Source organism: Salmo trutta, chromosome 2 (assembly GCF_901001165.1).
Source record: "Salmo trutta chromosome 2, fSalTru1.1, whole genome shotgun sequence".
In the NCBI taxonomy this organism is placed as follows: Eukaryota; Metazoa; Chordata; class Actinopteri; order Salmoniformes; family Salmonidae; genus Salmo; species Salmo trutta.
In genome coordinates this window covers 70,494,855-70,508,901 of record NC_042958.1, presented here as the reverse complement: position 1 = coordinate 70,508,901, position 14,047 = coordinate 70,494,855, and the positions used below count along the sequence as shown (strand labels likewise).

Genomic DNA, 14,047 nt, shown 5'->3' with positions numbered 1-14,047 from the left:
CATTATCATAAAGATCACATGTACAACTTAATAAAAAACATGTGGTCCCATTTCAAGAGGTTAAATAAAAACATGACTATTGTAACAGGGTTGACCGTAACAGGGTTGACTGTAACAGGGTTGACTGTAACTGTCACGGTTGTCGTCGGTGAATGAGGACCAAAATGCAGCAGGTACGTGTATGCTCATTTTGACTTTTATTTAACTATCAAAAGAACACTCCAAAAGAACAAAACACGAAAACGAACGAACGAACAACAAAACAGTCTGGCAAAGCCTAGGGCTGAACACAGAACAATCACCCACAAATCACAACCACAAACACACCCTCATATATGAGACTCTCAATCAAAGGCAGATAGACAACACCTGCCTTCAACTGAGAGTCCCAACCCCAATTCACCAGACATAGAAACAGACATACTAGACTCCACATAGAAATACCTAAACATAAACCAACACCCGGAATTACTAAAACCAACACCCTTAAATCAAATACACCACCCTGAACCACATAAAACAAATACCCTCTGTCACGCCCTGACCAAACTACAAAACAATTATCCTTATATACTGGCCAGGACGTGACAGTACCCCCCCCTTAAAGGTGCTACCCCAGAAGCACCTTAACAAAAAAAAAAAAATACCCCCAAACAATACCCAAAAGAAAAATTCCCCCTTACTAAAGTGAGGGAAGGGAGGGTGGCTGCCGTCAACGACGGCACTGTGCTACACCCCCCCTCCCCAACCCACCTATATTGGAGGCGGCTCAGGTTCTGGCCGTTCCAGGCAGTCTGGGCAGTCTGGCAGTTCGGGGCAGTCTGGTAGCTCGGGGCAGTCTGGCAGCTCGGGGCAGTCTGGGCAGTCTGGCAACTCGGGGCAGTCTGGGCAGTCTGGCAACTCGGGGCAGTCTGGGCAGTCTGGCAACTCGGGGCAGTCTGGGCAGTCTGGCAACTCGGGGCAGTCTGGGCAGTCTGGGCAGTCTGGCCACTCCGGCAGTTCAGGGCAGTCTGGACACTCCGGCAGTTCAGGGCAGTCTGGCCACTCCGGCAGTTCAGGGCAGTCTGGCCACTCCGGCAGTTCAGGGCAGTCTGGCCACTCCGGCAGTTCAGCGCAGTCTGGCCACTCCGGCAGTTCAGCGCAGTCTGGCCACTCCGGCAGTTCAGCGCAGTCTGACCACTCCGGCAGTTCAGCGCAGTCTGACCACTCCGGCGACTGTTGACTGGCGGGCAGCTCCGACGACTGTTGACTGACGGGCAGCTCCGACGACTGTTGACTGACGGGCACCTCCGACGACTGTTGACTGACGGGCACCTCCGACGACTGTTGACTGACGGGCACCTCCGACGACTGTTGACTGACGGGCACCTCCGACGACTGTTGACTGACGGGCAGCTCCGACGACTGTTGACTGACGGGCAGCTCCGACGACTGTTGACTGACGGGCAGCTCCGACGACTGTTGACTGGCGGGCAGCTCCGACGACTGTTGACTGGCGGGCAGCTCCGACGACTGTTGACTGGCGGGCAGCTCCGACGACTGTTGACTGGCGAGGCTGGGTTTACGCACTTTCAGTTTAGTGCGGGGAGCGGGAACAGGACGAGTCGGACTGGGTGGACGTACTTCCGGGTCCGCACGAGAGACAGGAGCTGGAAACCCAGGGCTATGGAGGCGCACAGCCGGTCTAGATCTTACCTCCTGCACAACCCGCCTTGGCTCGATGGAACTAGTAGCCCTGCACGAGCGGAGTGCTCGTACAGGGCAGACTGGGCTGTGCAGGGGCCTGATGGTAGCTGTGCGTAGAGCGGGAGTTGGGTAGCCTGGTCCTCGGAGGCGTATCGGCGACCAGATGCGCTGCGCAGGCATCCTCCTACCAGGCTGGATGCCCGCTCTAGCACGGCACCTGCGAGGGGCTGGAATAACTCGCACCGGACTGTGCGTGCGTATGGGTGAGATAGCGCGCTTCTCAGCAAAACATGGCGCTCCCCACCTCATACGCTCCTCCATATAACCACGGGTAGCTGGCTTCCGGCTCTTCCCTCACCTAGCCAAACTACCCGTGTGCCCCCCCCAAAAAAATTATTGGGGGTGCCTCTCGTGCTTCTCCCTCAGCGCGTCTCTGGCCTCGTACCACCGCCTCTCTGCCTTGGCTGCTTCTATTTCCCACTGCGGGCGCTGATAATCCCCAGCCTGATGCCAAGGTCCGGCCCCGTCCAGAATTTCTTCCCAAGTCCACTTCTCCCGCCAGTCCAACTCGAACGCCGTCTGCTCCTTCCTCTGCTGCTTGGTCCTTGAGTGGTGGGTGATTCTGTCACGGTTGTCGTCGGTGAATGAGGACCAAAATGCAGCAGGTACGTGTATGCTCATTTTGACTTTTATTTAACTATCAAAAGAACACTCCAAAACAACAAAACACGAAAACGAACGAACGAACGAACGAACGAACGAACGACAAAACAGTCTGGCAAAGCCTAGGGCTGAACACAGAACAATCACCCACAAATCACAACCACAAACACACCCTCATATATGAGACTCTCAATCAAAGGCAGATAGACAACACCTGCCTTCAACTGAGAGTCCCAACCCCAATTCACCAGACATAGAAACAGACATACTAGACTCCACATAGAAATACCTAAACATAAACCAACACCCGGAATTACTAAAACCAACACCCTTAAATCAAATACACCACCCTGAACCACATAAAACAAATACCCTCTGTCACGCCCTGACCAAACTACAAAACAATTATCCTTATATACTGGCCAGGACGTGACAGTAACAGGGTTGACTGTAACAGGGTTGACTGTAACAGGGTTGACGATTTCATCTTAAAATCAGCCATAAATCCCCTTGTGACAGGGGGAATGGAAGCTTGTTGGGTGCAACAGGGAGGGGCAACTGAATGCAAGCTTCACAAAAAATAAATCATTATAAAACATTTGTAGCCTATATATGGTTAACACCTTATGCTCGACCCGCTCAGTTTTCCACCACAAAACGTCAGAAAATGGCCCAAAAGAGTAGAACCAGCTCATCTGCTTTTACACTATGATTTGACTATTAGATGTACAATATTTCTTTTTTTATATATATTTAAAAAGGAAGAGTTTCACCATATCCTGAGGGGGAATTGTCATGCCCTCTTCACAACTGTGTTGGTGTGATTGGACCATGATAGGTCCTTAGTGATGTGGACACCGAGGAACTTGACGCTCTTGACCCGCTCCACTACAGCCCCGTAGATGTAAATGGGGGTTGTTCGGCACTCCGTTTCCTGTAGTCCAAGATAAGCTATTTTGTATTGCCCATATTGAGGGTGAGGTTGTTGTCCTGGCACCACACTGCCAGATCTCTGACCACCTCCCTATAGGCTGTCTCATCGTCGGTGATCAGCCCTACCACCGCCGAGTCGTCGGCAAACTTAATGATGGTGTTGTAGTCGTGTGCGGCCACACAGTCGTGGGTGAACAGGGAGTCCAAGAGGAGACTGAGCACGCACCACTGAGAGGCCCCACGTGTTGAGGATCAGCATGGCAGATGTGTTATTGCCTTACCTCACCACCTGGGGGCGGCTCGTCAGGAAGTCCAGGATCCAGTTGCAGAGGGAGGTGTTCAGTCCCAGGGTCCTTAGCTTAGTGATGACCTTGGAGGGCACTATGGTGTTGAACGTGGAGCTGTAGTCAATGAACAACATTCTCACAGAGGTGTTCCTTTTGTACAGGTGGGAAAGAGCAGTGTGGAGTGCAATAGAGATTGAGTCATCTATGGATCTGTTGGGGAGGTATGCGAATTGGAGTGGGTCCAGGGTGTCTAGGATGATGGTGTTAATGTGAGCCATGAGCAGCCTTTCAAAGCACTCCATGGCTACAGATGTGAGTGCTACGAGTCGGCAGTCATTTAGGCAGGTTACGTTGGTGTTCTTAGGCACTTAAAATGAGGGACAGACATTTCATGTGATTAGATGAATAACTAATCACATTAAATAAATAATCATCTTCAGAAATGACTGTCAAAGCAACAAAATAACGAAGGCTTTACAATGAGAATTGGGAGAAATGTTGGGGTTAAGCGGGTTCAAATCTTCAGAGAAATAACAGGGTAAACAGTGGAACATGTCAAAATGCAGAATTTTGGCACTTTAGCAAGTCTTCATTCATATGCAAAATCTGATTTATTTAATGTTTCCATGTGGTATACAGTATATTAAAGGGAACTTCCTTTAATATTCAATATTGGTGCACAATTTCTACTTAAAATTTCAAAGGGACACAAAGGGTATTCATTTGGTGGAATGACCCTTATGCTGATTTGACAATGTTTACAAGACAATGATTAGGACATGACACCTACTGGTCAATAGTCAAGCATTCAAGTTGTTGATATGCAGTAGGATGTAAACTCTTAGGCTGCGTTTACACAAGCAGCCCATTCTGATCTTTTGCCCAATTATTGGCAAAACACTGATCTGATTGGTCAAAAGAGCAGTAAAAAGTAGTAGTAAAAATATATCAGAAAAGGGCGGCCTGTGTGCCTTAAAAAAACACACACAAAATAGGGTGGATTTACCATTGGGTTTAGCCCCCTTGTCCATTGGGCAGTCCACCTCAAGCACCATAAACTTCAATTGGGATCATACAGTGTTATACCAAGCATGATTATACAACGTTGTTTATATAATGTTGTCCGACAAAATAAAGCAGATTCACAATGTCAAAAAAATCATATCCCCCCTCCCGAGTGACGCAGCGGTCTAAGGCACTGCATCTCAGTGCTAGAAGTGTCACTACAGGTTCGATTCCAGGCTGGATCACAACCAGCCGTGATTGAAAGTCCCATAGGGTGGAACACAATCGGCCCAGCGTCGTCCGTGTTAGGATTTGGCCGGAGAAGGCCGTCGTTGTAAATAAGAATTTGTTCTTAACTGACTTGCCTAGTTAAATATCCTACAATTAATATCCTACTAGTTACTAATATCCTACTATCCTAATTAGTATGGCAACTGTTTTTACCATTAGACCTAGGTTTCAAACACTTTGTTTGAGCTTGTCTGGCTTAATGCACCAATAGAAATGTCCAAAAATTGCAAACCCTGCACTCCAGGGAGACTCAAGAAAATGTTTAAAGTATTTGAAATGATTTGACCTAGGTCAGACTACCATACCAGTTATCACATATTTACCCTAAATCACAGACCAAGTAGCCCACAGCAACCTCTTCACACAACTTACCATATCCATTGGATGGCATCAACATCCTTCCAACACCCCCACCATTTCCTGAAATGGGAAAATAAAAGGTTTTAAGATAAAGCATAAAGATCTCAAATAGCCTAAGTTGAATTGAGTTGGGTTCAGGGCCACGTCCATCGGGCACAACAGCTGCCAGTGCCAGTCTATATCCTACAATTGGGAATCACAAATTACATCAGCAAAAATGTAAAAGGTGTCACATTTTGACAGTGATGTAATCTCACATTAACTAATCAACATGACATTTGGAGAAACTGATTGGCTACTTTTTCATGATGAAAATGTATGTTAAATATAAAAACTATGACATTCCTGTGTGAGTCTGCATTTTGCAGATCATTTAAGGGAAATGAGTTCCATTGACACTAGAGGGAAATCCCTCAATACAGGGACTGTGTACAAGTAGTAAAATCTATTTTCTCACAGTGAGATGTCAAATTTAGACTGTCGCTGCCACCAAAGCTTAGCTGCCTTTGATTTCACGAAAGATAACCAGTGGAAAAGGAATATATGGTTGTTACGCACGATCACAAGAGACCTTGAGGGCCACAGCAATGCACTTAAGAGTTGCATAGCAAGGATCACTCAGATGTTTGTCTTTCTTCAATTTGACATGATCCTTTGAAATGTGACAGGTAAACACCAGCATTTGCTAGAGATTTCTCTCTTCTTTGCCTTCTCCGTCTTCTTCATTCAGGCATGTGGACTGGACCGTTTCATGAAGTAATACCAGCTCCATCTTTCAACAAAACGACATTTAATTGTGTAGAAAATACTTTTAGTAATACTAATTGTAATTACTATTTCGATACCACTTTACACACAGCAGTTCAAAGTGCTTTGCACACACAATTTTTATTTTTTTAATATTACAATTTGTAAATGTACAATAAACACTTAAATGGGCAATCTGTCCAACAATAACAATGTCACCCTGCCACTGATTTGGTAAATAGCTGAGGGATCGGGCTGGAGAAATTGAACCACTCTCAAACTCATGGCCAGAGCTATGGATATAGGGTCTAACCATCCATGATAAAGATGATAGTTTTAACCATGTTTTAAGGCTATACAGTGTTTGTTTACGTTTACAATGTTCAAACAAAAGGAGTAAAACAAGCTCATATATTGAGTTCTGATGGGGAATGACAGTTGAACATAGTTATATTCTTCAAGAATCAATGGGTATATATATATATATATATATATATATAAACAGGTGAAGACAACATACAGTGAAACTATCAATGAGTAAAATATAAAGATAAAAGGTTAGATAAAACCAACGCCAAGTAATCAATACTGTATACTATATTCACTGTGTACATGCCAATCAATTAAAGGCCATCTATTAAAAGTTTCCAAATAGATTTAAAAGACAGACTTTGCCCGGTTAACACCCTTCTTGCAATCATAGGGAATAATGAATAAATGAAAGAAGGCCTATGCAAACGCCACCATCTCAAACTTAATTCATACTTTTGAACAGAGCTACAGTATCTGGCATCATTAAAAAAAAATCCTTACATTGAATGTTGTCTTGACTTTCAGAATAATATATTGCATAGAAACATGCACTGCATGTGCCCAGCATAATATTTTCAAAATTCATCTCCAGCGCCAAAAGGAACACCTATGTGAGAATGCTATTCATTGACTACAGCTCAGCGTTAAACACCATAGTGCCCTCAAAGCTCATCAATAAGCTAAGGACCCTGGGACTAAACACCGGCCCCCAGATGGTAAGGGTAGGTAACAACACATCCGCCACGCTGATCCTCAACACAGGGGCCCTTCAGGGGTGCGTGCTCAGTCCCCTCCTGTACTCCCTGTTCACTCAAGACTGCACGGCTAGGCATGATTCCAACACCATCATTAAGTTTGCCAATGACAACAGTGGTAGGCCTGATCACCGACAATGACGTGACAGCCTATAGGGAGGAGGTTGGAGACCTGGCTGTGTGGTGCCAGGACAACAACCTCTCCCTCAACGTGATCAAGACAAAAGGAGATGATTGTGGACTACAGGAAAAAGAGGACCGAGCACACCCCCATTCTCATCGACGGGGCTGCAGTGGAGCAGGTTGAGAGCTTCAAGTTCCTTGGTGTGCACATCAGAAACAAACTAACATGGTCCAAGCACACCATGACAGTCGTGAAGAGGGCACGACAAAACCTATTCCCCCTCAGGAGACTGAAAAGACTTGGCATGGGTCCTCAGATCCTCAAAAGGTTCTACAGCTGCACCATCGAGAGCATCCTGACTGGTTGCATCACTGCCTGGTATAGCAACTGCTCGGCCTCCGATCGCAAGACACTACAGAGGGTAGTCCGAACCGCCCAGTACATCACTGGGGCCAAGCTTCCTGCCATCCAGGACCTCTATACCAGGCGGTGTCAGAGGAAGGCCGTTAAAATTGTCAAAGACTCCAGCCACCCTAGTCATAGACTGTTCTCTAAGCTACCGCACGGCAAGTGGTACCGGAGCACCAGGTCTAGGTCCAAGAGGCTTCTAAACAGCTTCTACCCCCAAGCCATAAGTCTCCTGAACACCTAATCAAAAGGCTACCCTGGCTATTTGCATTGCCCCCCCCCCCTCTTTTACACCGCTGCTACGCTGTTGTCATCTATGCATAGTCGCTTAAATAACTCTACATGTACATATTACCTCAACTAACCGGTGCCCCCGCACATTGACTCTGTACCGGTACCCCCCTGTATATAGTCTCGCTATTGCTATTTTACTGCTGCTCTTTAATTACTTGTTACTTTTATTTCTTATTCTTATCCATATTTTTTTAAATTGCATTGTTGATTAGGGTCTCATCAGTAAGCATTTCACTGTAAGGTCTACATCTGTTGTATTCGGCACATGTGATTTGATATTGTTTGCAGACTCAAGCCGTATTTGAATCCCCATGCAGGATACCACCCATCTCCAAGTGTTTCAATACGCATGCCTAGTTTTGTATGGTAATCTAAACAATGGTGCATCTCACATCAGATCTTAGACGGCACACATCCAGAATGTTTTATACATGTACTGTAGGTGTCTGGCTCCTTAAAAAAAATCTACGTTTTTTTTAAATGGTACAAATGGTAATTAACTGCTCCAAGTGAAACTGACATGTTTGCCTTCAAACAAATGGAAAAGACCTTTACAACAGGCTAGGTTGAAGATCGTATTTCGACCTAGATAACAAGTGTAATGCCTTATAATATGGTCATAACACATAAAAAGACTTGTCAAGTATCTATAAACTCCTTGTGTTATCATCATCTTGATCCTCTAATGATCCTGAGTTTTATTATCAACCATTTTGAGTCTGTTGGAAAACTGCCTCATAGAAAGACATTATATATTTTTCAAATTTGCTTTTTAAAAGTTGATGTGTGAGGGTAATACAAGTAGTACTGTATACCGAGTTTAATGTTGCATAAACGTGTACAGTATAATTCCCTATGAATGAGCAATGAGTAGCAACAGGTAGATTTACTTTACAGCTGTTTACTTGAACTGAACCACAGAAACCAATATGTCCACATCTTAAGAATTGTATTGGAGTGACAAGTATACCCACACTGCAAATAGCCAAAAGGTAGCTATGGGGGTCTTACACAAACATAAAACCGAGACAACCACCTCAGCGCCAACTGCTACTGAGCCACAGCATCATAACTGCTGGCCACATGTCTCGACGCTCATAACTCAAAAGCTGTGGGTCATGGAGCACCTTCTCATAGCAGACATACCACTGACAAACTACTGACTTCATGAAATTCTTCAAAGAAAGATTTTATTCCAGTAAATGTTTACAATGTAACTATCAGCAACTATATACTAATCTAAATGATCAAAATGCCACCATAAAAATGTAAGACTAGCTACACCATTTCCCCTGCATACTGACATCCAAGGTAACAAATCAATATTACGCCAAATACAATATTTGCAAATGAAGGTGCAATTCAAGACCCAAAGAATAGCCTCTGTGCAAGAATGTTCAATAAATAAATAAAAAGGAATGTCTAAGAATCAAAAAGATTGAAGAAAGATTAGTAACCAATTACATTTCCTTAAGGTCTTCAACTACAGCTATTCCCGGTGCCAGTGCATTCTAAACTCAAGGGTAGCACTTACATATTGCCATCTGTGAGTATCTCTCAGAGGATTGTCAGTAGGTTGGCATCATGTAGATGCTTTCATCCAAAGCAACTTACAGACCTGGCAACATTAACAGTGTCACATACTGTATGTGGCCCCTCCGGGAATTGAACCCACAATCCTGGTGTTACCAGCACTATGCTCCAATCTACTTAGCCATCAAAACCACTGATACTTCTGAGAAATATGTGACAGACCCTTTCTCTTTCCACAACTCTTCCACTTACCATTGTTCTTCAGGTGTGCACTATGCGCCAGCCAAAGGACCAGCAAAGTCCGTAGAAGTAGCCATCCCAACATGGTGGAGACCCAACAGAATAAAAAAAGCCAAAAGAGAGAGAGACACCAGCAGAAAAGGGAATGCAGCTGCTCTACTGTTGGCATATCCTGTGCATGTGAGGGCTTCATATACACTCTTGTTTCAGGTGCCCCTCCTCTCATCAGCTCTCTGGCTTTGGACGTTCCCATTTGAGATGCTCCTCCCTTTTCTAGGAAACACGACAGCCCCACAACCCAATTCCCTGGCCATGGTGTACACACTTGGACACTTAAAGTACATTAACACTTAGACTAAGAGAAGGGGGTTCACCAAACAGGACAGTGACTGATGGGCTCCACATGGTGAATCTCCAAGGTTGGATACATGGGAAAAAGAAGCCAACACAGTGCACTTAAACCAAAGCAGTTGCTTAGCACTGACATGCGGGCAATCAGCCTTAGTAAGCTTGTCTTAACAATGTTTACAATTGGACAAAAAAAGCAAGCCAAATTGGTAAACTGTACCTTTCTAAAAATGATATGCTGCCTTGCACCAATGAAAGACTTGCATCCCTTCAGTACAGCTACTGGGAATATAACTTGTTACAATAAGGAGCAATATCTCCCAACTACACACTCTACAACAAAGTTTAGTAATTAATATATCACAGACAAAGGGTTGACTATACACCACTTTAAAAAAATATATATTTTCAACATGGATCAGTCTAGACTCTAGTCTACAGGTAGGGACCTGAGGCGAAGACGTTATTTTCACCTCTTAATGTAACCCAGTGAAAGACAAACTTCCAAACAGTTTACACTTTAAATAATTTAAAATCGACTGAAACAAAACATTCAGACAACAAGACAAGAATTACACTCAAGTAAATAAAATATACATATTAAATATAGTATAAACACAGTCAGGTAAATCAATCAACTATGAAGGCATAAAAGTCACAGACGAGGTAAATAAGAAAATAACACTCACACTCAGGCATCAATGACTCAGAAAACTGCACCCACATATTAGGAAAACACAAATATGAAACAGGAGTTATTTCACAGTACACAGGAAGAATCGCCTTTTGAGGACATGAAAAAGACTTGAAAGAGACAGCATCTGATAGCATGATGATACATTTCATATAAGACGCATGACAGGAGAAAAAAAACGTGGAAAGACAAGACATTTGATGGGAACTGTCAAATTACCGAAGAACTGTAAAAGCCTGACACACTTGCCTCTCCCTTTCAGGAGAATAATAAAGAGTCACTGACAACAACCAAAACAAAACAGGGGGGGATTTAGGTGGTGTCCACTGAAACAACAACAACTGGGACCTAAAAGACAATCAGCATGAGTACCCACAAAAATTGCCCAAGAAGAGGTAAACAAAAGAAAAACCCACACCAAACTTAAAGACAGGAAGAAAACCAAAAAGTGGAGCAAAACAAAAACAGGGAAGATCAGATAATGGATTGTTTTTCTAAAAATCATATAGGGATAGCCGACTCAAGACAACTGGAGCACTGGGCCAGCCGCTGTTAAATATCACCTGGGCTAGCACAGGTGAAACACCTTCTGACTAACGAGATGACAAAATGGAAATGGAAAAACAAAAGCCTGGAACACAATTATGGACCTACGTGTTCTAAACAAGAGTGTAGCCAAAAGGCCTTTTCGAATGTTTACGACAAAACGTCTGCCGTTGGTCACATACACATGGTTAGCAGATGTTAATACAAGTGTAGCGAAATGCTTGTGCTTCTAGTTCCGACCATGCAGAAATAAAAACAAGTAATCTAACAATTTCACAACAACTACCTTCTACACACAAGTGTAAAGGAATGAATAAGAATATGTACATATAAATATATGGATGAGCGATGGCCGAACGGCATAGGCAAGATGCAGTAGATGGTATAGAGTACCATATATACATATGAGATGAGTAATGTAGGGTATGTAAACACTATATAAAGTGCCATTGTTAAAAGTGACTAGTGATACATTTATTACATCCAATTTTGAATTATTAAAGTGGCTAGAGATTTGAGTCAGTATGTTGGCAGCAGCCACTCAATGTTAGTGATGGCTGTTTAACAGTCTGATGGCCTTGAGATAGAAGCTGTTTTTCAGTCTCTCGGTCCCAGCTTTGATGCACCTGTACTGACCTCGCCTTCTGGATGATAGCGGGGTGAACAGGCAGTGGCTCGGGTGGTTGTTGTTCTTCATGATCTTTTTGGCCTTCCTGTGATTTTGGGTGGTGTAGGTGTCCTGGAGGGCAGGTAGTTTTCCAACAGGATGCTCTCTGTTGGGCTGTAAAAGTTTGTGAGTGTTTTTGGTGACAAGCCAAATTTCTTCAGCCTCCTGAGGTTGAAGAGGCGCTGCTGCGCCTTCTTCACCACACTGTTTGTGTGGGTGGACCATTTCAGTTTGTCAGTGATGTGTACGCCGAGGAACTTAAAACTTTCCACCTTCTCCACTACTGTCCTGTTGATGTTGATAGTGGGGTGCTCCCTCTGCTGTTTCCTGAAGTCCACGATCATCTCTTTTGTTTTGTTGACGTTGAGTGTGAGGTTAATTTCCTGACACCACACTCCGAGGGCCCTCACCTCCTCCCTGTAGGCCGTCTCATCGTTGTTGGTAATCAAGCCTACCACTGTAGTGTCGTCTGCAAACTTGATGATTGAGTTGGAGGCGGGCATGGCCACGCAGACATGGGTGAACAGGGAGTACAGGAGAGGGCTGAGACCGCACCCTTGTGGGGCCCCAGTGTTGAGGATCAGTGGGTGGAGATGTTGTTTCGTACTCTCACCACCTGGGGGTGGCCCATCAGAAAGTCCAGGATCCAGTTGCACAGGGCGGGGTCGAGACCCAGGGTCTCGAGCTTAATGACGAGTTTGGAGGGTACTATGGTGTTAAATGCTGAGCTGTAGTCGATGAACAGCATTCTCACATAGGTATTCCTCTTGTCCAGATGGGTTAGGGCAGTGTGCAATGTGATTGCGATTGTGTCGTCTGTGGACCTATTGGGGCGGTAAGCAAATTGGAGTGGCTCTAGAGTATCAGGTAGGGTGGAGGTGATATGATCCTTGACTAGTCTCTCAAAGCACTTCATGATGACGGAAGTGAGTACTACTGGGCGATAGTCATTTAGCTCAGTTATCTTAGCTTTCTTGGGAACAGGAACTATGGTGGCCCTCTTGAAACATGTGGGGACAGCAGACTGGGATAGGGATTGATTGAATATGTCCATAAACACACCAGCCAGCTGGTCTGAACATGCTCTGAGGGCGCGGCTAGGGATGGCATCTGGGCCAGCAGCCTTGCAAGGGTTAACACGTTTAAATGTTTTACTCACATTGGCTGCGGTGAAGGAGACTCCGCAGGTTTTGGTAGCGGGCCGTGTCGGTGGCACTGTATTGTCCTCAAAGCGAGCAAAGAGGTTGTTTAGTTTGTCTGGGAGCAAGACATCATGGTCCGCGACGGGGCTGGTATTCTTTTTGTAGTCCGTGATCGACTGTAGACCCTGCCACATACCTCTCGTGGTTGAGCCGTTGAATTGCAACTCTACTTTGTCTATATACTGACGCTTAGCTTGTTTGATTGCCTTGCGGAGGGAATAGCTACACTGTTTGTATTCGGTCATGTTTCCGGTCACCTTGCCCTGATTAAAAGCAGTGGTTCGCGCTTTCAGTTTTGCGCGAGTGCTGCTATCAATCCACGGTTTCTAGTTCGGGAAGGTTTTTATTGTTGCCGTGGGTACAACATCCCCGATGCACTTGCTAATAAACTCGCTCACCGAATCAGCGTATACATTAATGTTGTTGTTCGACACTATCCGGAACATATCCCAGTCCACGTGATCGAAGCAATCTTGAAGCATAGAATCAGATTGGTCGGACCAGCGTTGAACAGACCTGAGCACGGGCGTTTCCCATTTTAGTTTCTGTCTATAGGCTGGGTGTCACGACTTCCGCCGAAGTCGGTTCCTCTCCTTGTTCGGGCGTCGTTCGGCGGTCGACATCACCGGCCTTCTAGCCATCGCCGATCCACTTTTCATTTTCCATTTGTTCTGTCTTTGTCTTACACACCTGGTTTCAATCCCCCAATTACTTGTTCATTATTTAACCCTCTGTTCCCCCATGTTTGTTTGTAAGTGATTGTTTATTGTATTGCAGTCCATATTTGTGGCCTTGGTATTATTGACGTGTATTGTATTTATTATTGAGTAAAATTGCGACATTACTCATATCTGCTGTCCTGCGCCTGACCCTTCTACACCAGCTACACACAGACGCATTACACTGGGAGCAACAAAATGGAGTCATGGTCAGATTTGCCAAAAGGAGGGTG

The 14,047-nt window shown here is 44.8% G+C and overlaps 1 protein-coding gene across 6 annotated transcripts in view; it reads right to left on the bottom strand.

Annotated features, from left to right (window-relative positions):
• The window catches only part of cmn (calymmin), a 100,002-nt gene that overhangs the window by 70,405 nt on the left and 15,550 nt on the right, over positions 1–14,047 (bottom strand). For 5 of the 6 annotated variants that reach the window (XM_029713340.1, XM_029713358.1, XM_029713367.1 and 2 more), the window contains exons 1-2: positions 9,651–9,797; positions 5,238–5,285 (exon numbers count right to left, since the gene is read on the bottom strand). In XM_029713340.1, the coding sequence (XP_029569200.1) occupies positions 5,238–5,285; positions 9,651–9,723 (121 nt within the window). In that variant the 5' untranslated portion in view covers positions 9,724–9,797. Of the gene's footprint in view, positions 1–5,237; positions 5,286–9,650; positions 9,798–14,047 lie in introns of those variants that run through there. The other variant, XM_029713350.1, reaches the window with a different exon arrangement.